The 25,935-nt window shown below is 35.7% G+C and overlaps 1 protein-coding gene across 1 annotated transcript in view; it reads left to right on the forward strand.

Annotated features, from left to right (window-relative positions):
• Window positions 1-14,331, forward strand: part of IRAK1BP1 (interleukin 1 receptor associated kinase 1 binding protein 1) — a 34,572-nt gene extending 20,241 nt beyond the window's left edge. The window contains exons 2-4 of the mRNA XM_025381904.1: window positions 1,430-1,495; window positions 13,818-13,948; window positions 14,053-14,331. Of these exons, the coding sequence (XP_025237689.1) occupies window positions 1,430-1,495; window positions 13,818-13,948; window positions 14,053-14,323 (468 nt within the window). The 3' untranslated portion in view covers window positions 14,324-14,331. The remainder of the gene's footprint in view (window positions 1-1,429; window positions 1,496-13,817; window positions 13,949-14,052) is intronic.
• The last annotated feature ends 11,604 nt before the right edge of the window (window positions 14,332-25,935 follow it).

Genomic DNA, 25,935 nt, shown 5'->3' on the forward strand with positions numbered 1-25,935 from the left:
TACATAAGGTTGGATACTATCTGTGGTTTCAGGTATGTGCTGGATTTTTAAGGTGAAAGAACTATTCTTTATGGTACTGGAGTGGTACGTACATGACTTTATGCATTTGTCAAACCTCGCAGAGCTGTAAATCACAAATAGTGAAGCTTGATGTATGTAAACTGGGGGAAAAAGTCGTCAAAGAACCTATCACAGGATCAATCCCAGGATAAAATGTATTCTCTTGACAAATGAGCCCAGTTCTTACAAATGAGTGACATAACTGCTTAAGATGGTGGGGGCAGAGAGTGTCCTAAATTACTGGAAAATGGTATCAAGTTCCAGGTATCTCTTGGAAGTTATCCCCTGTAGACAAGGGAGAACTACTGTACTGTTTTGTACTTAACCTGTATTCTAAATTTTCCACAATGAGTAGGTATTACTTTCATAATAAAAATGTTGCACTAATATTTTCATGGGACTGACCAACATCAGAGTGATATTTGGAACTTGAGTCAAAAGCTTTTAACTTAGGTTAAAACTTTTAAGAATTTTTCTGGATAACATAAACTGCTTGTAAATAGTTTATATCTTAAAATTTAGATGCAACCATGTCTTCTTCAAATAACATAATTGCTTGGCATAATCATATATTGATTTAACATATATTTTGAAAGGTACAAAAAAATTACATAAAATACAAGTTTTGCTTGTCCCCAAAGAATGAAAGTAGCTGAAGATTTTAGTCACTGAATTTAAAAACCCTTTTGGAAAGCAAATAAGAAATTCAACTTTTTTGTCAGAATTATATGCCTTGTATTTACCCTGAGAATATGTAAGTATTAATACTACTTTTTTAAAACCAAACTGGCTCAGGTTAGATGTTTCAATAAGTATTTATATCATAGTGGTATAGTCTCAACTTTTGGTGAGTGCTTTCTCTATGCCAACTACTTGATAATATAACTTCTCATTAAGTCTGCAAAACGATGCTATGTGATGTACATGGTATTAACCTGATTTTATAAATGTGGAAACTAAGGCTCAAAAAATTGAATATTGAGTAACTTGCCCAGAGTTGCACATGATACATATTTGGTAATTTTGTATTAAAATATTTGTAAATTAAATATTTTTTAAAATGCTGACACTCAACATTAAGTATGCTTTATGTGCAAACAATTGCTCATATATATATCACCCTAACTTCATACTTTCATTACAAGCTAATATAAATTATAAAAGGAGTGACATGAAATTTTAAGCAAACATTTATAGATTTCTGAATTCATTTTATGTCACTTTTAGGAAAGTTTTAAAACATCAGGCAGAGTTCTTTTTGCATATTTTATGTTTTTCTGATTTTAATTAGTGTAGGTTTCTAATTTATGTTTTAGTGTAATTGCGTCAAATGTTTAGTAATCATACTCTTGGACTTTTTCTGTTTCAGGCAGAAAATACCACTGTGACAAAGGATTTTAGGAGAGTGGAAAATGCTTATCACATGGAAGCAGAGGTATGTACTTATCTTAACAAATAATTGGAAGCAGCATGATTTTGTGGAGACATTTATTTTTATTCTTGAACTGGAATGGTGAAAAATGCTTCTCATGATATTGATAGAAGATTATTTTTCTCAAAATCATGTTGGTGTTATGTATCTATTTCAGCTTTTAAATAAATTTAGTGAGATTTAAGAGAAATAGTTTAAAATGGAATAAAAACAGCAAGTGGGAAATAGTAGTTAATTGCCGCTAAATAAAATTTTAGTACTATCATCTAATGTGCAGGTAACACTACAGAAATCTCTTTTTAGATAAAAAACAAATAAACAAAGTCATAACCTAAAGGATTTGAAATACTTTTCAGCAGTCCTTTGTTTTGCAGTGCAATTTTACTGTATTGTGATAAATATTGTTTAAAAATGAAAACCCTTTAACCTTTATACAAATTAAAAAGAATAAAACTTTTCAGTACACTCAATTAATGACAACATTTAGTTCCTACAGCTGCCTATACTTTTTACTTATATTTAAAGATTTGATGGCCAGGATTTTGTGAAATCATAGTGTGTTCTAGTGGTGGTTAGGTTACAGGACTGCTGTTTCTGATTCCAAACATTTTGGAGTATGTGCCTAGTCCATGTCACTTCCTTGTAACAGGAAACAAAGGGTGGGGTTATATTGAAATCTTGTATATCAAATGAGAGAATCTTTGTCTTTTGAAATAGAAAATATCCCCATCACCTGTTTCTGTCTTCAGGCAGACAATACATTGGTTTTCTGACTTTAAGGAGGTGACCTTAGGTTCAAATCACTTAGGCCCAGATTTCTCAAAGGTCATATAACAAGAATTAGATTAGAAATTAGAACCCTGGGTTCTTATCTCTTGAGAAGCAACTTCCACGGTATTCTGTTTGTTGCCCCAATGCTTCCTGTAATCATTTTGTGATTTCTCCACTTAAAATTTTACTGTGTCAAGGAATTTTTAAATGACTCGTTATGATTTTAGGGATCCACTTGGCAAAACTTATTTTGTAGTAGTAGGAACTGAAAAATGCCTTTCAAAACAGTATGAAGAGCAGTCTGATCCAAATTACAGAGGTTAAAAGCTGGTAGTATGTTATAGTACTCCTCCAGTAATTATCACCTGTTAGCACTTCAGATTGTAATGAATATAAATAGGAGCAAGTTATCTTAGTTAAGTAGGTTTATTAAGAAGGAACCAAGGGAATAATGGGAAAAAGGAAACAGTCCCAGAAACTACACAGCCAGGCTTCATGGAAAACTGGAACGTGTTTGAAACCACTGAGTTGTTCTAGGAACTGACCTTTCAGATGCAGAAAGAGAGCATTAGAGCTGCTTGTTTTAAAACATGACTAAATGGGAGTTTGGCTAAACTCTGCTCCTCTTCCTTCTACTTTACGTACCTTTTTAATGTTTTATATTCAGATTTCTTAAGAGATAATCTGATTATATTTTGTATAGGGATTCCAGGTAGCCAGAATTTATATCATATCACACAGTCCAATACATGATTGCCCTTAGGTCAGCACCAGCAGTCAGTGGAAACCAGAGTACTGGGATCACAAAATACAAAATGTACTAACCTAAGCATTAATAACAATGTGTGGCTTTATGGCTATGGATTTAGCAAACACTAAAACCTAATGTATAACACATACCAGTATTCTTAAGTACTGTTAGATATATGGAAGGAGATTAGATGGTTGGTAGACTCCTACAACTCAAGTGAAGAAAAGAAATAACTTGATTTTAAAAATGAACCAAGGACTTGAATAGACATTTATCAAAAGAAGACATACAGATGGACAAAAGGTATAAAAAAAGGTGTTCAGCATCACTAATTACTTGAGACATACAAATCAAAACTATATTGAGCTATAACTTCACGCCTATTAGAATGGCTGTTATCAAAAAAGCAGAAGATTGGCTGGTCACGGTGGTTCATGCCTATAATCCCAGCACTTTGGGAGATCGAGGTGGGCAGATCATGAGGTCAGGAAACCCCATCTCTACTAAAAATACAAAAAAAATTAGCCGGGTGTGGTGGTGGGCACCTGTAATCCCAGCTACTCGGGAGGCTGAGGCAGAAAAATCACTAGAACCCGGGAGGTGGAGGTTGCAGTGAGCCAAGATAGCGCCACTGCACTCCAGCCTGGGCGACAGAGCAAGACTCCGTCAAAAAAAAAAAAAAAAAGAAGACAGTGTTGATGAGAAAGTGGAAAAATTAGAACGCTTGTGCACTGCAGGTGGGAATGTATGATGGTGTAACCATTATGGAAAACAGTATACAGGTTCCTCAAAAAATTAAAAATAGAACTACCATATGATTCAGCAATCCCACTCCTGGATGTCTATCCAAAAGAAGTGACATCAGGATCTGGAAGAAATAATTGTACTTGCATGTTCATTGTAGCATTATTCACAACAGCCAAGATATGGAAGCAACCCAAATGTCCATAGACAGATAAATGGATAAAGAAAATGTGTTATATACATACAATGAAATATTATTTGGCCTCAAAAAAAAAAAAAGGGAACTCCTACCATTTGCAACATTGCTGTGCCTGCAAGACAGTATGTTAAGAGAAACATAAAAACGTCAGTAACAGAATGATAAATACTGGATTATTCCACTTACATGAGGAGTCTAAAATAATCAAATCATAGAAGCAAAAAATAGAAGCTGGTTGCCAAAGAATGGAGGGAAGGGGAAATGGGATTTCTTACTCAATGGGTATAAAGTTACAGTTATGCAGGTGAATAAATTCTAGATATGGGCTATACAGCATAGTGCCTACAGTTAACACAGTGTTGTGCACTTAAAAATTTGTTAAGAGGGTAGATCTCATGTTATGCTTTTATCATACACATGCACAAAGCAAAGAACACAAGGAAAATTTTGGAGGTGATAGATACGTTTATTGTCTTGATTATAGTGATATCACAGGTATATGGGTATGTCCAAACTCATCAAATTGTATATTCTAAATATGTGCAGTTTTTATGTACAAATTACACCTCAGTACAGCTCCAATTTTTTTTTTTTTTTTTTTTTTTTGAGACTGAGTCTCACTCTGTCACCCAGGCTGGAGTGCTGTGGCATGATCTCAGCTCACTGCAACCTCTGCCTCCCAGGTTCAAGTGATTCTCCTGCCTCAGCCTCTGGAGTTGCTGGGATTACAGGTACCTGGCTAATTTTTGTATTTATCGTAGAGACGGGGTTTCATCATGTTGGCCAGGCTGGTCTCAAATTCCTGACTTCAAGTGACCTACCTGCCTCGACCTCCCAAAGTGCTGGGACTACAGACGTCAGCCACCCAGCCTGCCCTAAATAATTTTTTTTTAAAGAATAGATGAGGCCAGACACGGTGGCTCAAGGCTGTAATCCCAGCACTTTGAGAGGCTGAGGTGGGCGGATTGCTTGAGCCCAGGAGCTCCAGACCAACCTGGGTGACATGGTAAAACCCTGTCTCTACAAAAAAATACAATAATTAGATAGATGTGATGGCAGGCACCTATAGACCTATCTACTCTGGAAGCTGGGGTGGGAGGATAGCTTGAGCCCAGGAGGCAGAGGTTCCAATGAGTCAAGATCATGCCACTGCACTGCAGCCTGGGCAACAGAGTGAGACTCTGTCTCAAAAAAATAAAAATAAAAAATAAAAAAACAAAGAAATATTAGACAGTAGAACATTACTTTTGACATAATATCCGAAAATTTCATTCCAAAAGGCATGAAATTCTTTATCTACCTTCCACCTACCATGCCGCTTATCTTTGTTTCAAAGATAAAAATGTTAAACTCAAGATGGATTAAACACTTAAGTGTAAAACCTAAAACTATATAAACCCTAGAAGAAAACCTAGGCAATACCATTCAGGACATAGGCAGGGGCAGACTTCATGACTAAAACAACAAAAGCAATTGCAACAAAAGCCACAGTTGACATATGGGATCTAATTAAACTGAAGAGCTTCTGCACAGCAAAAGAAACCATCATCAGAGTGAACAGGCAACCTATAGAATGGAAGAAAAATTTTGCATTCTATCCATCTGACAAAGGGATAATATACAGAATCTATAAGGAACTTAAACAAATTTACAAAAAAAAAAACATCAAAAAGTGGGTGGAGGATATGAACAGATACTTCTCAAAAGAAGACATTTATGTGGCCAGCAAACATTAAAAAAGGCTCATCATCACTGGTCATTAGAGAAATGCAAATCAAAACCACAGTGAGATACCATCTCATGCCAGTTAGAATGGCGATTATGGAGAAATAGGAACGCTTTTACACTGTTGATAGGTGGGTAAATTAGTTCAACCATTTTGGAAGACAGTCTGACAATTCCTCAAGGATCTAAAACCTGAAATACCATTTGACCCAGCAATCTCATTACTGGATATATGCCGGAAGGATTATAAATCATTCTACTATAAAGACACATGCACATGTATGTTTGTTGTGGCACTATTTACAATAGCAAAGACTGGAAACCAACCCAAATGCCCATCAATGATAAACTGGTTAAAGAAAATGTGGCACATATTACACCATGGAATACTATGCAGCCATAAAAAGGGATGCATTCACGTTCTTTGCAGGGACATGGTTGAAGCTGGAAACCATCATTCTCAGCAAACTAACACAGGAACAGGAAATCAAACACTGCATGTTCTCACTCATAAGTAGGAGTTGAACAGTGAGAACACATGGACATAGGGAGGGGAACATCACACACCAGGGCCTGTCAGGGGGGTGGGGGGCTAGAGGAGGGATAGGCTTAGGAGAAATACCTAATGTAGATGACAGGTTGATGGTTGCAGCAAACCACCATGGTATGTGTATGTAACAAATGTGCATGTTCTGCACATGTATCCCAGAACTTAAAGTATAATTAAAAAAAAAAAAAAAAAAGTCAAAAAGAGAGCACAGAGTGAAAGAGAATAATCAAAAAAATTTCTCTAAAATGTACTAAAATGCAAGATTTGAATTTCCATATTCAGTGGACCCAGTGGGTGCCCAACACAATGAACAACAACAACAACAAACTCATCAAAGCATACTGGAAATGTTAGAACCCCAGGAATAAAAGGACCCCAAAAGTTCTAGAGAAAGAAAAATAGTTCCAAACCAAGGGTCAGAAATCTGAACAGCAGTTGGACCTCTCAGTGTCAACACTGGAAGCCAGTAACTAAAAGGCAAGACAGCAACATCTTCCAATTCTGAGAGAAAACAATGTCTAATCTAGAAATCCTTACCCATCCAAAAAACAGTAAAGGAGAAGGTAATACAAGGACAAGCAGACAGGGCTGACCAGAACTGTCACACTGTTCTTTATTTGACCAGGATCTGATGGATTAATGCCCTCTTAAAGATGTTAAAAATGTGAAACATCACTCCTGCATACAAGGTCTCAAAACATTTCCCTACCATACGTGAGGAAGTAAACCAAGAAATAGAAAAACAGGAGTTCCCACGTAATGGCAAAGGAATATCCCCAGATTCAGGGGACAGGAGGACTAAGGCTTCAGTAAAATGCCTCCAAGAAAAAAATAAAGGAACTCATAGATTACCCAATTAATTTGACCTATTTATTTGAATTTTATAGCTCTTGTCAGAGGGTTTGAAGGACATGTACAGCTAAGAAAGCAAACAAATAAAAATGAAGTGATTATTAACTCCCAGGAGTTCAATGAAGACTAGAAGAAAAGAAATGCGATCATAGTACACTATATTGTTCAGCTGTAAACAATTATAATAATACAAACACTGACTGTTGATTTAATTTTAAAAGAAAGTTTCTAAGTGATGACTTTAATGGTAGGTGAATGACTGGAGGTGGGAAGGAGGGTTGGATTAAAATCCTAACTCTGTGATTCCTATACCAGTACTCTTTCCAGTTTTTACATTATTTTCATGTTATAACCTTAGTGTTTAGAGGAATTTTTTTTTTTTTTTTTTTTTTTTTTTTTTTGAGATGAAGTCTCGCTCTTGTCAGCCAGGCTGGAGTGCAATGGCGTGATCTTGTCTCACTGCAGCCTCCGTCTCCCAGGTTCAAGTGATTATCCTGCCTCAGCCTCCCGAGTAACTCGGATTACAGGCTCTGCCACCACACCTGACTAATTTTTGTATTTTTAGTAGACACAGGGTTTCACCATGTTGGTCAGGCTTGTCTCGAACTCCTGGCCTCAGGCAATCCACCTGCCTCTGCCTCTCAAAGTGTTGGGATTACAGGCGTGAGCCACCGTGCCCAGCCTAGAGGAATTTTTTAATCCTGGGAAATAATAGGTATTCAATACTGTGTATCAGGTAGAAAAAGTAGTAGTGTAACTTCTCATATAGTTTTCTCCCTCTTCTTTCCCCCTCCTTTTCCTTGCGTGCCTGCTATGTGTTAAGCATTTTCCATATATTATTCCATCCAATCTTTTTTAAATATTTATTTTTATTGTGAAATATTTTATACATATATAGGCAGGAATATATAAGACTCATTCCATTTCAGACATCTGATCAATACAGAATCTTTGAACATTAAGCCAAAATTGTCTCACTAGTAGCCATAGGTTAGTGTACTTCTGTAAGAAGAAACAAAACAAGGTAAATACTTCTTCCTTAAAATATACACTTGAAGTTCATTTTAATATTGATGCTACTTTTTTCTTTTCCAGGGTAAGAATCCTATTTGGCCATTTCTTATGTAACAAACTCTTTCTTTAGTTAGCCAGTTTCATTCTAAACCATCTACAACTACATTGTTCTGCTTATGATTTGGCCAGTCCAAACTAGAGAAAGTTGATTATCTCCCTTATTCTAGAATATTTATTTCTAATAACACATGTAAGACTGAATTAACTTTTTGGCATTTGCTTCACATTGTTCCCTCAATTCAGCTTATAGTCATAATAATTATAACCAATAAAAGTGTCTTTATCATGTGCTACCTTTAAATCATATTTCTTTCATCTTATACTTTGTTACTGCTATTTCAGTGTGAACTGTGGGATTTTACATTTATTTCTATGAAATTTTATCTTAATTTGGTTTACCTATATTTCCAGTCTGTAAAATAGCAGAGAAGTAAAGCTCATAATAAGGAGAAAAATCAGACCAACTCAGGAGTGACACAGATGTTAGAATTAAAAGACATAGTCATTAAAAGTTATTTTGACTGTAATTCACATGCTCAAAAATTAAGGAGGGATGTGCAAGATATTTAAAAAAAAAAAAAACTGAATTTCCAGAGATGAAAACTACAGTGTATGAGATAATGAATACACTCAACAGGATTAACAGCAAATTAGACCTTATGCAAGACATGCTTAGTGAACCTGAAAATGTAGCAATAAAAACTATCCATAATGAAACACAGAAAAGAAAGACATAAAAATGAGTTAATAAAACGTAGGACAACGTCAGATAGCCTATTATACATATAATTGAAGTCCCAATGCAGAGGAAATTGGGGGACAAAAAAAATACTTGGAAAAATTATGACCCAAAAATCTCCAAACTTGATGAGAATTATAAACCTACAGAGTCAAAAAGTTCAACTAACCATGAGCACAATAAATTAAAAAAAAAAAAAATGCACCAGTACACATTATAATCACGTTGCTCAAAACCAGTGATAAATCTTAAAACAGCCAGAGGAGGGGAAAAAAGACATATTATCTACAAAGGAACAAAGATAAGACAACAGATTTCTTGTTGAAAACAGTGCAAGCAAGGAGACAGTTGTGCCACATCTTTAAACAACTAAAAGGTATATATATATATATATATATCTATCTCAACCAAGAGTTTCTATTAATGTATCCAGCAAAAGTAGTGCTCAAAAACAAAGACCAATCAAAGACTTTTCCAGTAAACTGAAAGAATTCATTACCTGTAGACCTACTCTTTGAGAAATTTAAATGACATCATTTAAGCAGGAAAGAATGATACCAGAAAGAAATAGGAATTTACACTATGTGGGTTTTTCTTAATATAAATCTCTTTAGAAATCTCTATATTTATATAAAAGATAACTGACTAGACTGGGTGCAGTGGCTCACGTCTGTAATCCCAGCACTTTGGGAGGCCAAGGCAGGTGGATCACCTGACGTCAGGAGTTCAAAACCAGCCTGGCCAACATGGCGTAACCCCATCTCTACTAAAAGTGCAAAAATTAGCCAGGCATGGTGGCTCACACCTGTAGGCCCAGGTACTTGGGAGGCTGAGGAAGGAGAATTGCTGGAACCCAGGAGGCGGAGGTTGCAGTGAGCCGAGATCACATCACTGCACTCCAGCCTGGGCAACAGAGCAAGACTCTGTCTCAAAAAAAAAAAAAAAAAAAAAAGACTAAATAAATGATAATGATAAACTACGGGGATTATAACATATGTAAAAATAAAATATATAACAACAATAGCACAAAGGTCAGGAAGGGAAGAACAGAAGTACAATGTTATAAAGGTGTATGTGAAATGGTATTCTAGCTCTTGACAGTAGATTGTAATAACTTAAAAATGTATTCTGTAAATCCAAAGCAAACACTAAAATAATGGAGTTACAGCTAATAAGTCAATGAAAGCTATGAAATAATATAATAAAAATATCAAAAAGAAAACAGAAAATGAGTAAAAGTGAAATAACAAGACCACAGGTTTATATTTAACCATATCAATAATCACATTAAATGTAAATGGTCCACATACCTTCATTAAAATACAGATATTTTCAGTTGTATTTAAAAAGTTAACTCCACTTACATGCTGCCTGAGAGAAGTGTACTTTAAATATGAAGACATGTATCGGTTAAAAGTAATGGGATGGAGAAAGATATGTCATGCTAACATAAATGAAAAGAAAGCTGGGGTGGCTATAGTAATCAAAGTAGATTTCAGAGCAAAGACTTTCAAAGATAAAGATGGTCATTTCATAACGATAAAAGTCAATCAAGAGGACATACAGCACTAAATATTTATACATATAATAAAGCTTCAAAATACTTAAGGCAAAAATGATAGAACTACAAAGAAATAAGTCTACAGTTTTTGTAGATTTCAATACCCCCCCTTTTCAAGTTGATAAAACCATAGACAGAAAATCAGTAAGAATATATCAGATTTGAATCACACTGTCAACCAATTTGACCTGCTTGACATATATAGAACACTCCAAAAACAGCAGCCTACACATTCCTTTCAAGTGCACATTGAACATTTGCCGACATAGACCATATTCTGTGTCATATACAAGTATATGGCCAGGCACAATGGCTCACACCTGTAATCCCAGCAGTTTGGGAGGCCGAGGTGGGCAGATCACCTGAGGTCAAGACCAGCCTGGCTAACATGGTGAAAACCCATCTCTACAGAAATACAAAAATTAGCTGGGCATGGTGATGCACACCTGTAATCCCAGCTACTCGGGAAGCTAAGACGGGAGAATCACTTGAACCCGGGAGGTAGAGGTTGCAGTGAGCTGAGATCATGCCATGGCATTGCACTCCAGCCTGGGCGACTGAGCGAGACTGCATCTCAAAAAAAAAAAAAGGATTTGAATCGTACAAAGTTCACTGACCACAGTGTAATTAAATTAAAAACCACTAATAGAAGGGTCTCAGGAAAATCCCCCAAATATGCTGAATTTTAAAAACATACTTTTCAGTAACCCATGTGTCAAAAAAGAAGTTGAAAAGGAAACTAGAAAGTGTGTAAGGAAGAAATCATGCCAATTCTATACAAATTCTTCCAGAAAAACTGAAAAGGAAGAAATATTTCCTAGCTCATTCTTTGAGGTCAGAAGATAACCAGAAAAATACCACTACAAGCAAAGAAAATTACAGACCAATATCCATCATAAACATATGCAAAAATCATAAACTAAATTTTAGCCAAATTTAATGATTTATACACATACACGCATACACACTGCACACACACACACGTATCCTTTACATGCAGGTATAAAGAATAATATTAATACTTAATGACCAAGTGTTGTGTATCTCAAGTTGGTTAACATTGAGAAATTGGTCAATCTAATTCACTGTATTAACAAACTGAAAAAAATCACCTGATCTTCTCAATAGATACAGAAGAAGCACTTAACAAAATCTATTATTTATTTATTCCTAGTAAAAATTATCAGTAAAATAAGAACAGTAGAGATTTTCCTCAAACTGATAAGAGGAATCCATGAAAACCTACAGCTGTCATACTTAATGGTGAAACACTGAATGCTTTGTGCCTACAATCAGGTACAAGACAAAGATGTCTTCGTTCATGTCTTCTTTCACCATTGTGCTTGAAAAAGAATGAAAGACATCCAGAGTGGAAAGGAAGAAGTAAAACTATCTTAATTCATGGACAACATGACCATTTTTGTAGAAAATCTGACAGAATCTACAAAAAAGCTATTAGAACTAGTAAGCATCAAAAAATTTAAAATACATACGTATAAATCTGTTATAAAGATGTGAAAGACCTGTATGCTAAACACTGCAAAGCATTGCTGAGAGAAATTAAAGAGGATCTAAATTAGTGGAGAAACATTTCTTGTTCATGGTTTGGAAGATTCACTATTCCAGATATCAGTTCTCCCTAAATTAATCTATACAATCCTAATGAAAATCTCAGCCAGCTTTTCAAAAAATAGAAATTGACAAAAACTGATTACAAAATATATTTGGAAATACAAAGGATCTAGAACTACTTTGAAAAAGCAGCATCTTTATTTATAATAGCCCCAAACTGGAAGCAACCTAAATAGAAAAAAAAAAAAAAAAAAAAAAAAAAACCTGTGATTAGATCATATAACGAATACTATTCAGCATAAAAGGAACAAAAACTATTATGCAACGATGTAGATGAATTGCAAATATATTATGCTAAATGAAAGTAGTAGTCTCAAAGATTACAGACTGTATGCTTCCATGTATATGACATTCTGAAAAAGGCAAATCTTTAACAGTGGAGAATGTATCAGTTAGTGGCCAGGGTTTAGGAACTGGGGAAGGAACTGATAAAGGAGTTACTCGAGATAATTTTTAGGGGTGTTGGAACAGGTCTAAATTTTTGTTATGGTGGTTACAAAGTCCTATCCCTTTTTCAAAAGTAATAGAATTCACTAGGTATGGTGGCACTTTCCTGTAGTCCAGCTACTCAGGGGGCTGAGGCAGGAGGATCATCTGAACCCGAACCCGAGGGTTGAGGTTGCAGTGAGCGCATGATCACACCACTGCACTCCAGCCAGGAAAACAGAAAGAGACCCTGTCTTTAAAAAAAAAAATATATATATATATATATACACACACACACATATATATATATATATGTATATATATATGATTAAAGACAGATGTTCTGCATTGTATAAGGTGAGGTTATCTTATATCTGTCTGCTACTCCAGCATATTCTCTAATATCTGTACTTTTTGTTTTGCATATTGAGATTGTGTAAGAGTTCTTTAGAACAAAAGGTTTAGGCTGGGTGTGGAGGCTTATGCCTACAACCACTGAGGTGGGAGGATTGCTTGAGGCCAGGAGTTTGAGACCAGCTTGGGGAACATAGTGAGACTCCACCTCTACAAAAAAATTGTTTTTAATTAGCTGGGCATGGTGGTGCATGCCTGTAGCCCTTCCTACTTGGAAGTCTGAGGTAGGAGGATCGCTTGAACCCAGGAGTTTGAGGCTGCAGTGAGCTATGATTGTGCCAGTGCACTCCAGCCTGGGCAATGTAGCAAGATCTTGTCTCTCTTAAAAAAAAAAAAAAAAAAAAGACAAGGTTTAGTTCTCTTCATTGAAGAGTTTACAGACCAGTTTTAAAGTATTGCCAAATATAAGAACTGCTTCCACATATTTAAAGGCAGAAGACAGTGAAATACATTAGCTTCCACATATGGATCTGAACAGAACTATTGGAAGAAGAAACATTTCTCAATGACAGCAGTGACGTATGACATAATTACTACTAATCAGGAAGCTAAGGGCATTGACCAGACAAAGGAATCATGTCGAGTTATCAAGATTAAAATTTAGCCAAGTTTTAAGATTTAAGGGAAACTCCTCCAATTTCATTTAAAAATCCCTGGTTTAAAATATAAATTTTTTAATGTTCAAGACAATATTAATTAAATTTGAAAATTCAAAAGCAAAAAAAGAACAAAATAATTTAGTTACAAGTATCAAATAGGCTTTTAAAAATCTGTTACATACTATATAATGACCTCATCATCTGGCTATACTTTTTTACTTAGATGTAGAGAAAATCTTGAAACAGTACATCAGACATGAAAATAATATCGTGTCATTTCATTTACAGGTCTGCATTACATTTACTGAATTTGGAAAAATGCAAAATATTTGTAACTTTCTTGTTGAAAAGCTAGATAGCTCTGTTGTCATCAGCCCACCCCAGTTCTATCATACTCCAGGTTCTGTTGAGAATCTTCGGTAAGTTTAAGCACATCTTTAACTAAGATATTCTTTAAACAAAACTATCCAGTGCTACATTTCATTGAGTGTCATATTAATAATCTCTCCATTTAATTCCTAAGACGGCAAGCCTGTCTTGTTGCTGTTGAGAATGCGTGGCGCAAAGCTCAAGAAGTCTGTAACCTTGTTGGCCAAACCTTAGGAAAACCTTTACTAATCAAAGAAGAAGAAACAAAAGAATGGGAAGGCCAAATAGATGATCACCAGTCATCCAGACTCTCAAGTTCGTTAACTGTACAACAAAAAATCAAAAGTGCAACAATACATGCTGCTTCAAAAGTATTTATAACTTTTGAGATAAAGGGGAAAGAGAAGAGAAAAAAGCACCTTTGAAATTCCAACCAAATTATTATTGTACTTGTATCTTTTTACCTATTTTTATACTTTTTATAATGTTTGCTTTTGTCCTGAATATATATATATATATTGTATAGGAGATAAGCTATTTCTTTCCAAAATCTATAAATCTTTGAATATAGTCCCACAGAATACTTACATTCACTTTCTATTTTTAAAAGACTACTCTGAAAAACACTCTTGGGAAATAAATGTATTATGTACATACTTATATACTGACAGTTCATACAAGCACATGTGTAATATTTCTATTATAAGGACAAATATTGACCCTTGCATTTGATAATTTTTAAAGATATTTAAAACATTTTCTCAGCCACATTTTTATATAAAACCAAATTTTATGTAAAAACTAGGCTTCAATAAGTTAAACTTTTTAAATTGTAAGACAAAATTTTTATGTAAAAGAATTCTTATATCCCATCAAACCTAATAATTTTCCACAACTAAAAATGAGTATAAATACATAATTTTAAGTGTATCCTGTCAGGTCTGATATTTGGTTTTACTTTACTTAGAAGCTAAGTAGTTACTCTGTTACTCTTTCATGGATGCTAACAGAAGACATGAGATTCCTGGACAGAAACAAAGGACTGTTACTCATGGCACAACAAGGAGTATAAGCATCAGCACATTCTCATTGCTTCCCTTGTCCCAGGTCCCGTGGGGGCAAAATGATATGGCCATACACAATATGGCTACATATACAGTGGGCTTTAGTTGTAGGTAAAGAATACTGAGCTTGGAGGGTTCACTGCTTTTTATCCATGAACAGATGCAAACCTGCTCTTTGCCTTATCCCTTACAGATGCTCACTCAAAACTCAATACTGAGAAATGGCCCAGGTATAGTACAGTCAAGGTCTTGCATGGTAGCCACACCTAGCAATATGTGTAGGAAGGTGAAGTCTATTGAGGGCTATCTCACATCTAACAGTTTCTTTACTAGGACCAGAAACCATTTGATGCAGACAATAACCCCAACCTTAACAACTTCACAACATGAATAGAAATAGTGATAGATAATTCATAACTTTTTACAAAAGAATAATGAGGTATAATGGGAAAATGTTTTGATGCCAAAAATAAAAGAGTTAATATTTGAATCAGACTCCAACAGGACTCCTTAAAATGATACAAATACAAAGCAAATGTTACGTGTAATTTAAAATTTCCTAATACACACGTTTTTTATTTTTCTTTTTTGAGATGGAGTCTTGCTCTGTCACCCAAGCTGGAGTGCAGTGGTACGATCTCGGCTCACTGCAACCGCCGCCATCCTCGTTCAAGGGATTCTCCTGCCTCAGCCTCCTGAGTAGCTGGGATTACAGGCACATGCCACCATGCCTGGCTAATTTTTGTGAGATGGGGTTTCACCATGTTGACCAGGCTGGTCTTGAACTCTTGACCTTGTGATCCACCCGCCTCAGCCTCCCAAAGTGCTGGGATTACAGGCATGAGCCACCGCACCTGGCCCTGTACACACATTTTTAAAAATAAAACTTTTTTAAAAAAGAAAGGGTTGAAACTAATTTTAATAAGATTTTATTTAACCAAATATAGCAAAAATATTATTTCAGCATGTAATCAGTATTTTTTTAATTAGTGAGATATTTATGTTTTATCTTGCCTTCAAAATGCAGTGTATTTTTTTACATTATAGCACATCTCAATTCAGATGCTAAATTTTCATCAGAAATATTTGATCCATATTTAAATTTCCTAAAATATACAATTGAGAAAAAGAGATTCACATACCCAGGTTGTTCTAGCATGCCTAAAAAATCTTGTAACTGGATCAAGTATCAGTTTTTAAATTAGTTAAAATTAAATAAAATTTAAAATTTAGTTCCTCAGTCACACTAGCCATATTTCAAGTACTTGAAAGCCGCAAATGGCTTGTGACTACCTTGCTGGACAGAGCAAGGTCCAACACTGAGATAATAATGATTCTTAAGGCCATTTGAAAGTTGACAGCAAGTATGTGTTACTGCTGTTGAATTACATGTTATCTACAGGCAATCATAAGCCATATCTGTTGTGCAGCATAGGCTTTCCATTCTCTATACATCTAGGTCATAGCGTTTTTCTATTGATAAATCTGGATGTTTATATACCAACATTACTTTCTTACAACATATTCCAGTATACAGTGTCCATCTTCACCTACTTTTTAAAGTGGTCCTGAAACAATTTTATTCATCTTATTGGAGTGTTGCTGTAGGGGAAGAGTAGAAGCTAAGAAGAGTTTGAGTCCAACACCATTATATTCAAACTGGAGTTGTAAGCTCCTTAAAAATGGGGATCTTGTCTGTCTTGTTCACAGTTGTGTTCCCAGCCCCAGAGGTAGTCTCAAGGCCAATACCAAGTATGCTCTCAAATATTTGCTGGGAAAATTTACTAGCTGGATAAAAGACAAGTTACTTTAATCTCTTTAATCTTCCTTTTTCCTTACAAATGAAAGAGACTAATAGTACTTACCTTGCAGCGTCATTATAAGAATTAAAGTTGATAAATACATGATCATGAGAACCATGGCTAGCACATAGCAGTCACTCTGAAAGTAGTAGCCAAAATATATCAACCGCATTGTTTGATTATTGTCAGCTCAATTAAAAGTTGGCTTTTCCAAATCCTCCATTTGGAAGAATTTTTAAATAGTCATATTAAAAATAAAGTTATCAGAAAACCAATGTAACATATGTTGAATTTTTATTACCAAAAGTTACTATCCAGTTGTACAGAAAAGTAGAATGAGACTGTGCGTCAAGAAAAAAATTGTTCATTCTCAATAAAAATTTAATCACATGGGTAGTTTTTTTTTTTAGCTGTGGGTTCATGCTATATTTGGTTTCGTCATATTTGATAAAGAAGCTTTCAACTTAGCATGAAATACCTAAAGACAATTTTTTTAAGTTACCTGACACTTTTTAGAATATCCAGGAACTTTTAAAGATGTTGCTTCTGAAAAAAAAAAAAAAAATCCTGTAAAGTATACAATCCTACATCTTTCCATAGAAGATCTTAGGGAAGAAATCCTTCAAAGATTGGAAAGACTTATGTGTAGTATTCTGTATACTAAAGGGTATCAAATTTAGTTGTCAGTTGATACCAATTTAATTTCTTGATATGTGGCATACACTGGATTCTTATGATGAATTACTTAGGGAGACCTGTGCCACAAAGCCTACTAGAATAAACCTATCCTAAACTTAATCCTGTTAGAATTTCCTTCTTTTGAACTCCCTTAAAAAAAAAATCTTTCCAGAAAGTGGAAAGTTATAATTTCTATTTTCCAAAAGACAAAATAAAATTCTAAATAGGGTATTTGAAACAGACCCACTATATTCTAAACTCCTTTTTGAAAGGAAATGCTATTAAAATAAGATTTCATATATTACTGATAATTCATAATGAATTTTAGGATTCCATTCAGTTGCATACTAAAAATTCCTTTTTTTATAGTAGCAATGTACTTTTAGCAGTATTCTTATTTGACAGTCAGTTTGAGTTCAATGTAAACAAATAGGACTTAGAAAAATAATTTGTAACTCAAGATGCTGTACCTCATATCCTATAATTATTGTTTTGTAATTTTCCTTCTCAGGAATGTGGGCTAGGGATATCTCAATTCTGTCAGATTTGTTGATAAGAATGTAATAGTGAGGAGTTCTTATAGCCTACTAAAATAAATGCATGAATTATGAGATCAAATGTGGGAGTTAATATATGATTGTCTGCATTCCAAAATGAAAGCAAATTCTTTATTTATTCCAACAAAAAAAAGACCTATATAAATTAGTTTGAGCTAACATTTAGATATTTACTATTAACATGTATGGTATTTGCAACCAAATCACTGAGTTTGTTGTTGTCGTCGTTGTTGTTTGCGACTGCTGCTCTGTCACCCACGATGGAGTGCAAGTAGCTCAATCATAGCTTACTGCAGCCTCAAATCTCCTGGGCTCAAGAAATCCTCTCACCTCAGCTTTTTAAGTAGCTGAAACATCAGGTGCACACCACCAGGCCTGGCTAATTTTTTATTAGCGATAAGGTCTTGCTATGTTGCCCAGGCTGGTCTCAAACTCCTGGCTTCAAACAATCCTGCCTCAGCTTCCCAAAGTGCTGGACTACAGGCATGAGCCACTGCACCCAGCCCCAAATAGCTTCTACTCATAGCCTAGTGTGGCCTAAATTTATTTAAAATGCCCGGGTAGGCCAGGCACGTTGACTCATGCCTGTAATCCCAGCACTTTGGGAGGCCGAGATAGGCAGATCACTTGAGGTCAGGAGTTCAAGACCAACCTGGCCAACATAGTAAAACCCCGTCTCTACTAAAAATACAAAAATTACTTGGGCGTGGTGGCATGTGCCTGTAATCTCAGCTACTCGGGAGGCTGAAGCAGGAGAAATGCTTCAGCCTGGGAGGTGGAGCTTACAGTGAGCCAAGATCATGCCACTGCACTTCAGCCTAGGTGAGAGAGCAAGACTCCATCTACATACATACATACACACACATACATACATACATACATACACACACACACACATACATACATACATACATACATAAAATGCCCGGTATCTTACAAGACTAGTTTACAGTGGGTAATTCAAATCAGACACTGCTCTTCAAGAGAGGTAATATTAATAGAAATCTTTCAGGAAGGGTTGTTTGTACTATTAAATGAATAAAACTCTTATAAACCTGTTCATCAGGAGGATATTTCTGTTTCAGCAATACCTGGAACCCTTCTTCAACATCCCAACCAACAATTACTCCCAGATAGCCATATCACCTGTGAATTATCATGAATCCCATGTCAAATGAACAAATGCTGGCTCTGGACTCTGAATGTAAGTTGGTTAATTATAAGAGTGAAAAAAAAAAGACTAAGAAAAAACATACTATGTTATTTGCTACATAGGGTTTAAGCTTTATTAGAAGGCCAGGCATGGTGGCTTACACGTGTAATGTCAACACTTTGGGAGGCCGAGGCAAGTGGATCACTTGAGGCCAAGAGTTTGAGACCAGCCTGAACAACATGGCAAAACCCCATCTCTACTGAAAAAAAAAAAAAAAAAAAAAATTAGCTGGGTGTGGTGGCACATGCCTGTAATCCCAGCTACTTGGGAGGTTGAGACATGAGAATCACTTGAACCCAGGAGACAGAGGTTACAGTGAGCCAAGATCATGCCACTGCACTCCAGCTTGGGCGACAGTACAAGACTGTGGCAAAAAAAAAGAAAAGAAAAGAAGAAAAAGATTTATTAGGGTTGTGTATGCTCAGTATAATTAACAAGACAATATTAGTGAACCAAAAACTAAGAATAATTTACACACTAAGAAACGAAAAGCCCAGGTGGGAGGTGAAAGTTCTAATCTAAAATGATCCTGAAATAAGTTACTGATCCCTGAATTTAAAAAAAAAAAAACAAAAACAAAAACAAAACTCCCAAATGCCATGTTGCTTACCACGTGATAGGCAGGGGTCAGGCAGTGACAGTATGTGTGGGAGTGTATGTCCATTTTTCAGAATAAGATACTTTTTCAGTGTCTTCAAAAATAAAGATTCTGTCACCTGTCCTTTTTTTCAAGGAACAATTATGGGCAAAGAGTAAAAAACAGACACATAGTTTCAGTGCTGCATATGGACATCAGTTTTGCGCTGATCACATTAATTATGCCCTAATTATTTTTTATCTTCCCCTTCACAAGACTATGAACTCCTCAAGAGTAGGGCTATGCCTGAAACAGTTATTTTCCCAACGTTTGGGTAATAAGGAGGAAAAAAGCTGGCTGTAAGGTATCCTGCTTTATTCTCAAATAAGACAGATACTGTTTATGGCAAAGTACCTGAACATTGGTACACATGGAAGCAGGGATGGGAAATGCAGGACATATATTCAAACTGTGTTTGCACATTTTACAGTCCAATAAGCATGCTTTTATTTCTCCAGAGCTTAGCTTTCTCAAAAAGTAGTTTGTGGCTATGCGACAACATACATTCTGTTGTGTAAAGAAGCCTCTTAAATCATTTCAGAACCTATGTTCATTTCAAGCTAATTGGATCAGCTATGCCCTTTACCTCCTATTGCCACTGAGGGTGATTACCACTTAAGCCACACATTCCTCACCAGAAGGCCATAACTTGCTGTCCAGAGAAAGTTGCTTTTGAAATTCTGACAGCAGCCACTATAAAATTACATCTAATAAATTCAGTAAACTTATAACTTTTAATAAACAGATGCTTAAATTGAATTCATTCCCATGGGCATTTACTTCCAAAGCATATTTTAGAAAATCATATTTGTACTTGATAGCAATAGTAAATGTATAGCTCATACAAAAAGGTAATGCTTTGTTCTTCCATTGAATCAGTCATATATATTATAATTTCACTTTAAAAGAATTAGTATAACAATTCAGATAAATCAACTCCAGCCCAAGTAACTAAATAGCATCAAAAGAAATTGTTTTTCGTTTGCACTAAATTAATCATGAAAACTTCAAGGTATTACATTCTATAGGGAATAGGAGGTGAAGTATAATTAATTCAAAGTTTAATGTCAACCAAATAAAATACAGAATTATTTTTAATATATCAAATATTTCACTAGCTCAATATGTACAAAGTAAGCATAGATTTCATCTTCATTTTCAATATACCTATTCCTAAAAAGATAAAGATTTAGTGATACAGATTCATGTCATCCACAAAGAAATCAATAGGAATATGCAGCTAAAACTTTTAAAGAGAATTTACTTGCAAACCACAAAAGTCAGCATACATTTGAAGAATGACTATATGGCTTTCATTTTGTAGGAATGTTGAGAATTTACAGTATCCCAAAATATTACTCCTCTGAAGCATTACATTCATTTTCAAAATATTCAATTATTAAATACTTGAAAAAGAAGAAATAGAGAATTGATCTAATATTAAATCCAACGCTTTAGAATTGTTTTCTCTAAAAGATTAGACACTTCATTGACCAATATTAATTAATGATATTTCATATTGTTTGGTGATAACTCTGGAAACATAACACTGCAACAGCCACCTAAATAACTATGAGAATGCGTGAAGCTCCAAGTTTTGGACAGATTTCAGCCCTCAGTCGATCACAGTAACCCTGATGACAGGAAAAGTTGAAACATCAGCAATGTCCAAAGAGCCATGCAACTACTGCTTCTCTGTATGTGAACTAGAATATTCAGAAAGGGACAGAGACATGCAGTTGAAGAAACAACAAATTCCTTGAAAAATAGTGTGGCATGATAGGGCCTATAATATTACTTCCAGAATATATGGAGGTAATAGTTTGAATGGTAACTTTTCAGTCTGCTACTTGTTAGAATTTTTTTTTTTTTTTTAATTGAGGTTGAATCTCGCACTGTTGCCCAGGCTGGAGTGCAGTGGTATGATCTTGGCTCACTGCAACATCCGCCTCCAGTGTTCAAGTGATTCTCCTGCCTCAGCCTCCTAAGTAGCTGGGACTGCAGGCACATGCTACCACGCCTGGCTAATGTTTTGTATTTTTAGTAGAAACAGGTTTTCACCGTGTTTACCAGGATGGTCTCAATCTCCTGACCTCGTGATCCACCCACCTCGACCTCCCAAAGTGCTGGGATTACAGGCGTGAACCACCGCGCCCGACCTAGAAATATTATCCATACATTTTGTACACCCACAGATAAATGCAATGCATCTGTACCTAAGTGAATGTCAAGACTGGAAAGAAAAGTAAAAATCTAAAGAATATTTTAAAATGATCGGCAGTATCGGATGTAGTATTGTTCTGATGCTACACTTCCAAGAAACATCACTTATGAAGAAGGGATGAAATTTAAAATTCACTAAAATGATTGAAATTAATAAAATACATGAGAAATTTGTTAAGTCTTCTAGAAGTAAGTCTAGCTAGAAGTAAGATTTTATATATGCTGGAATAAATTATCCTCAAGTATATAGGAGATTGAATACTCTTTTTTTTTTCTGAGTAACCTAGTTTATTTTGCAGATTTATTGGGAAATGGCAGATGAAACAAAGTGGACAAAGAACAGATTGAGGTCACTTTTTCATTGTCCTCATCTTCTTGCTTCACTTTTCATGAGATAAAGCTAAAAAGTATATATTTTTCAGAAATTACATGCTGTCACCTAAGGTTACTAAGTGACCTCATTTTTCTTCAAAATTGTTTGCCCCCTTTTGCCCATCAGTGATCAGAGCTAGTTTTTGAAAATATTTTAGTAAGAGTTTGTGTTTGTCTTAAAGCTAAGTATAATGTGTAAGTATTCAAATCACCAAAATATTTTTGAAAAGTACTGTACTAATCTCAAATAAGTACATGGAGAGTTACAATTTATTGACTCACATTCCTCTACTCCCCACCCCAAGAAAATGATTAGGGAGGATGATTCAGTTACAAACTTCCACTGCAAAAGGAAAATGCATACTGATCTTGGATTAGGTTTTTTTTTTTCCCCCCCCAAATATTTACAAAAGGATGATTATACTAGTGTTTTAGGGGATTTTTATTCCAGGACTTCACCTTTCAACATAAATGGTAAAATGTGCACATGTCATTTTATATGTTTTATTTGCCAAAAAAATATTAATTAATCACATTATTTTCTGCCCTGAAATCCCAAAATACTGTCTTAAATGATGGGTAAAAAGATCTCCTCTGAAAGATGGTAGCTATTTTTTCCAGGATGAAAGAAATAAAGTAAGACAATTAGAGTATAGTGCAACCTTTTTATTCTTTGAAGACTCTGAGCAGAATCATTGTCATACCCCTGAGAGATGAAATGCTATATTGATACAGTTGCTAGGAGAACACAAAGTTGCAAACTGTCACTACACTATTTGTACACAACTCCACAGTGATGTCTTCCAAGATGCATCTCTAAGCAGTATATGAGGAAAAAAGATGAAAATCAAGTTTACTAACTTTGCTGTGCAAATTATTTTAGAAATATTTACACTTAAAATGCTAGGTGTTTTTCTAATTACTGTGTGAATCCGTCACTAATTTTTATTTTTTGGTATTAGATTGAAAACTAATTAGAAACATTACCATATCATTAGCTTTCTTCCCAGTTATACCTATTTCTATTAAAATAAATGATAAATAGCCATAATTTATTTCCCCTGATTCAAGCAACATATTTTCCATAAAACTTGAGGTCATATAACAGGTGTCTTATATTTGTGTGTCCGGATAAAAGCTCACCTGATATTTGTGATGAAAATAAAGAGGAAGCTTCGACTGCAAGAAAAGCTTTCTTCACTAGGAACAGAAGATCCTTTCCCGAGGAGGGGAAGTGAAATTACAGAGACCCATTAATCCATAGTTTCTGTGTTAAAACTAAAACTTTAGAAGCTGTTACTGAGAATATTTATTTTGTCTGTGTGTTGAATACACACACAAAATGAAATATTGAGGTAGCCTAATTATATTGGATGTTTTGCTTAGTTGGTAACTGAGGTAACACTTGTTTTATTTTTATTTTTATTTTTTTATTCTATTCATTTATTTATTTATTTATTTATTTATTTGAGACAGAGTCTCACTCTGTCACCCAGGAGGTGGCGTGATCTCTGCTCACTGCAACCTCCGCCTCCTGGGTTCAAGTGATTTTTCTGCCTCAGCCTCCCCAGTAGCTGGGACTACAGGCGCATGCCACCAGGCCCAGCTAATTTTTGTGTTTTTAGTAGAGACAGGGTTTCACCATCCTGGCCAGGCTGGTCTCAAACTCCTGGCCTCTTGATCCGCCCGCCTCGGCCTCCCAAAGTGCTGGAATTATAGGCATGAGGCACCACACCCAGCCTTTTATTTTTTATTTTATTTATTTATTTTTTAAGACAGAGTCTCACTCTGTCGCTCAGGCTGGAGTGCTTTGGTGTAATCTTGGCTCACCACAACCTCTGCCTCCTGGGTTCAAGCAATTCTCCTGCCTCAGCCTCCCGAGTAGCTGGGACTATAGGCACCCGCCACCATGCCTGGATAATTTTTTTGTATTTTTAGTGGAGACGGGGTTTCACCATGGTCAGGGTGGTCTTGAACTCCTAACCTCGTGATCTACCCACCTCAGCATCCCAAAGTGCTGGGATTACAGGCGTGAGCCACCACACCTGGCCATTATTTTTTATCTTTTTAGAGCAGGGTCACACTCTGTTGCCCAGGCTAAAATGCAGTAGTGCCATCATAGCTCACTGTAACCTTGAACACCGGACTCAAGTGATCTTCCTATCTCAGCCTCCTGAGTAGCTAAGACTACAGGTGTACACCAACACACCTGGCTAATTTTCCTATTTTTAGTAGAGACAAGGTCTCACTATGTTGCCCAGGCTGGTCTCAAACTCCTGGCCTCAGCTTATCCACCCACCGTGGCCTCCCAAAGTGCTAGGATTACAGGTGTAAGCCACCAGACCCAGCCAAAATGGCACTCATTGGTCATTGTTCAGTACGTGCCTACATATTGCTAGCATGTGCACATCTACCAGAAGAACTTCTGGGTTTAGACACATAATGGGGTGGCAAATCAATGTGCAATATTTTTTTAAGCCACCCTCAGCTGACTCTTCACCAACAGTAGTCTAATTGGTAGAAGATGGTGAGTCATCATCTGCCTTTCAAGTTCTTTCCCAACAGCAGGTTTATTTCTTGATGTATGTGCAGTCCTAGAGCTAAAGGAGACTATTAGATAGGATCAACTCTGGGCCCACCTTCTGTCTAATCCCAAACCTCTTCTACAGCATCCTTGATGATTTGTCAGCCAGCCTTTGGCATTAGAACGTTGATCAGAAACTGTGAGGAGTAATAGCATAAGACCAGTCTTGGGACTACAGAGAAAATATGAAGTGGTAAGAGGGAAAAGTGTATATTGAGAAGGAAAACTACTGATTTAAGATGGCAAAGCAAGCAAATACAGATGATTCTGACTTACGATAGTTCAATTTATGATTTTTCAACTTTATGGTGGTGCAAAAGCCATACACATTCAGTATATACCTCCACTTATGGCAAGAATATGTCCAGACAAGCCCATTATAAGTTAAAAATATCCTAAGTCAAAAACACACTTCTGACTTAGCAATATTTTTAATTTACATTGAGTTTATCCAGACATAATCTCATGATAAATCAAGGAGCAGTTGTAACAGATTGGCCTGAAGCTTAGCACAGCCTCCTTCTCTTTACCTGAAATGTAAAGATTTTAACCTAGCTTCTCTCAACAACTCTCATAAAGTACTTCAACATTGCCCTGAATTAAAACATAACTAAAGAGACATGTATTTCTATGCTCTTTTCACTTCCTGATTCCAAGCCGAAAAGCTGGACTATTTAAGGGCATGACAAATGCAGAATTGCACAACTCTAAATCTGAACAGCATTGCCAGGTCCCCACATTTCACTAGGAGAAGGGCCTTTAACAAATTGTAATTTGCTCCAGCAACAATAAAAAGTGGTACATAGGCTAAGATGAAGTCCAGATGCAGGGGGAACCCATGGATTACTTTAAGACACATGGGAACCACTTACAATGTGTGGAGTTTATTTGGATCTTGATTCAGACA

This window comes from Theropithecus gelada, chromosome 4 (assembly GCF_003255815.1).
Source record: "Theropithecus gelada isolate Dixy chromosome 4, Tgel_1.0, whole genome shotgun sequence".
In the NCBI taxonomy this organism is placed as follows: domain Eukaryota; kingdom Metazoa; phylum Chordata; class Mammalia; order Primates; family Cercopithecidae; genus Theropithecus; species Theropithecus gelada.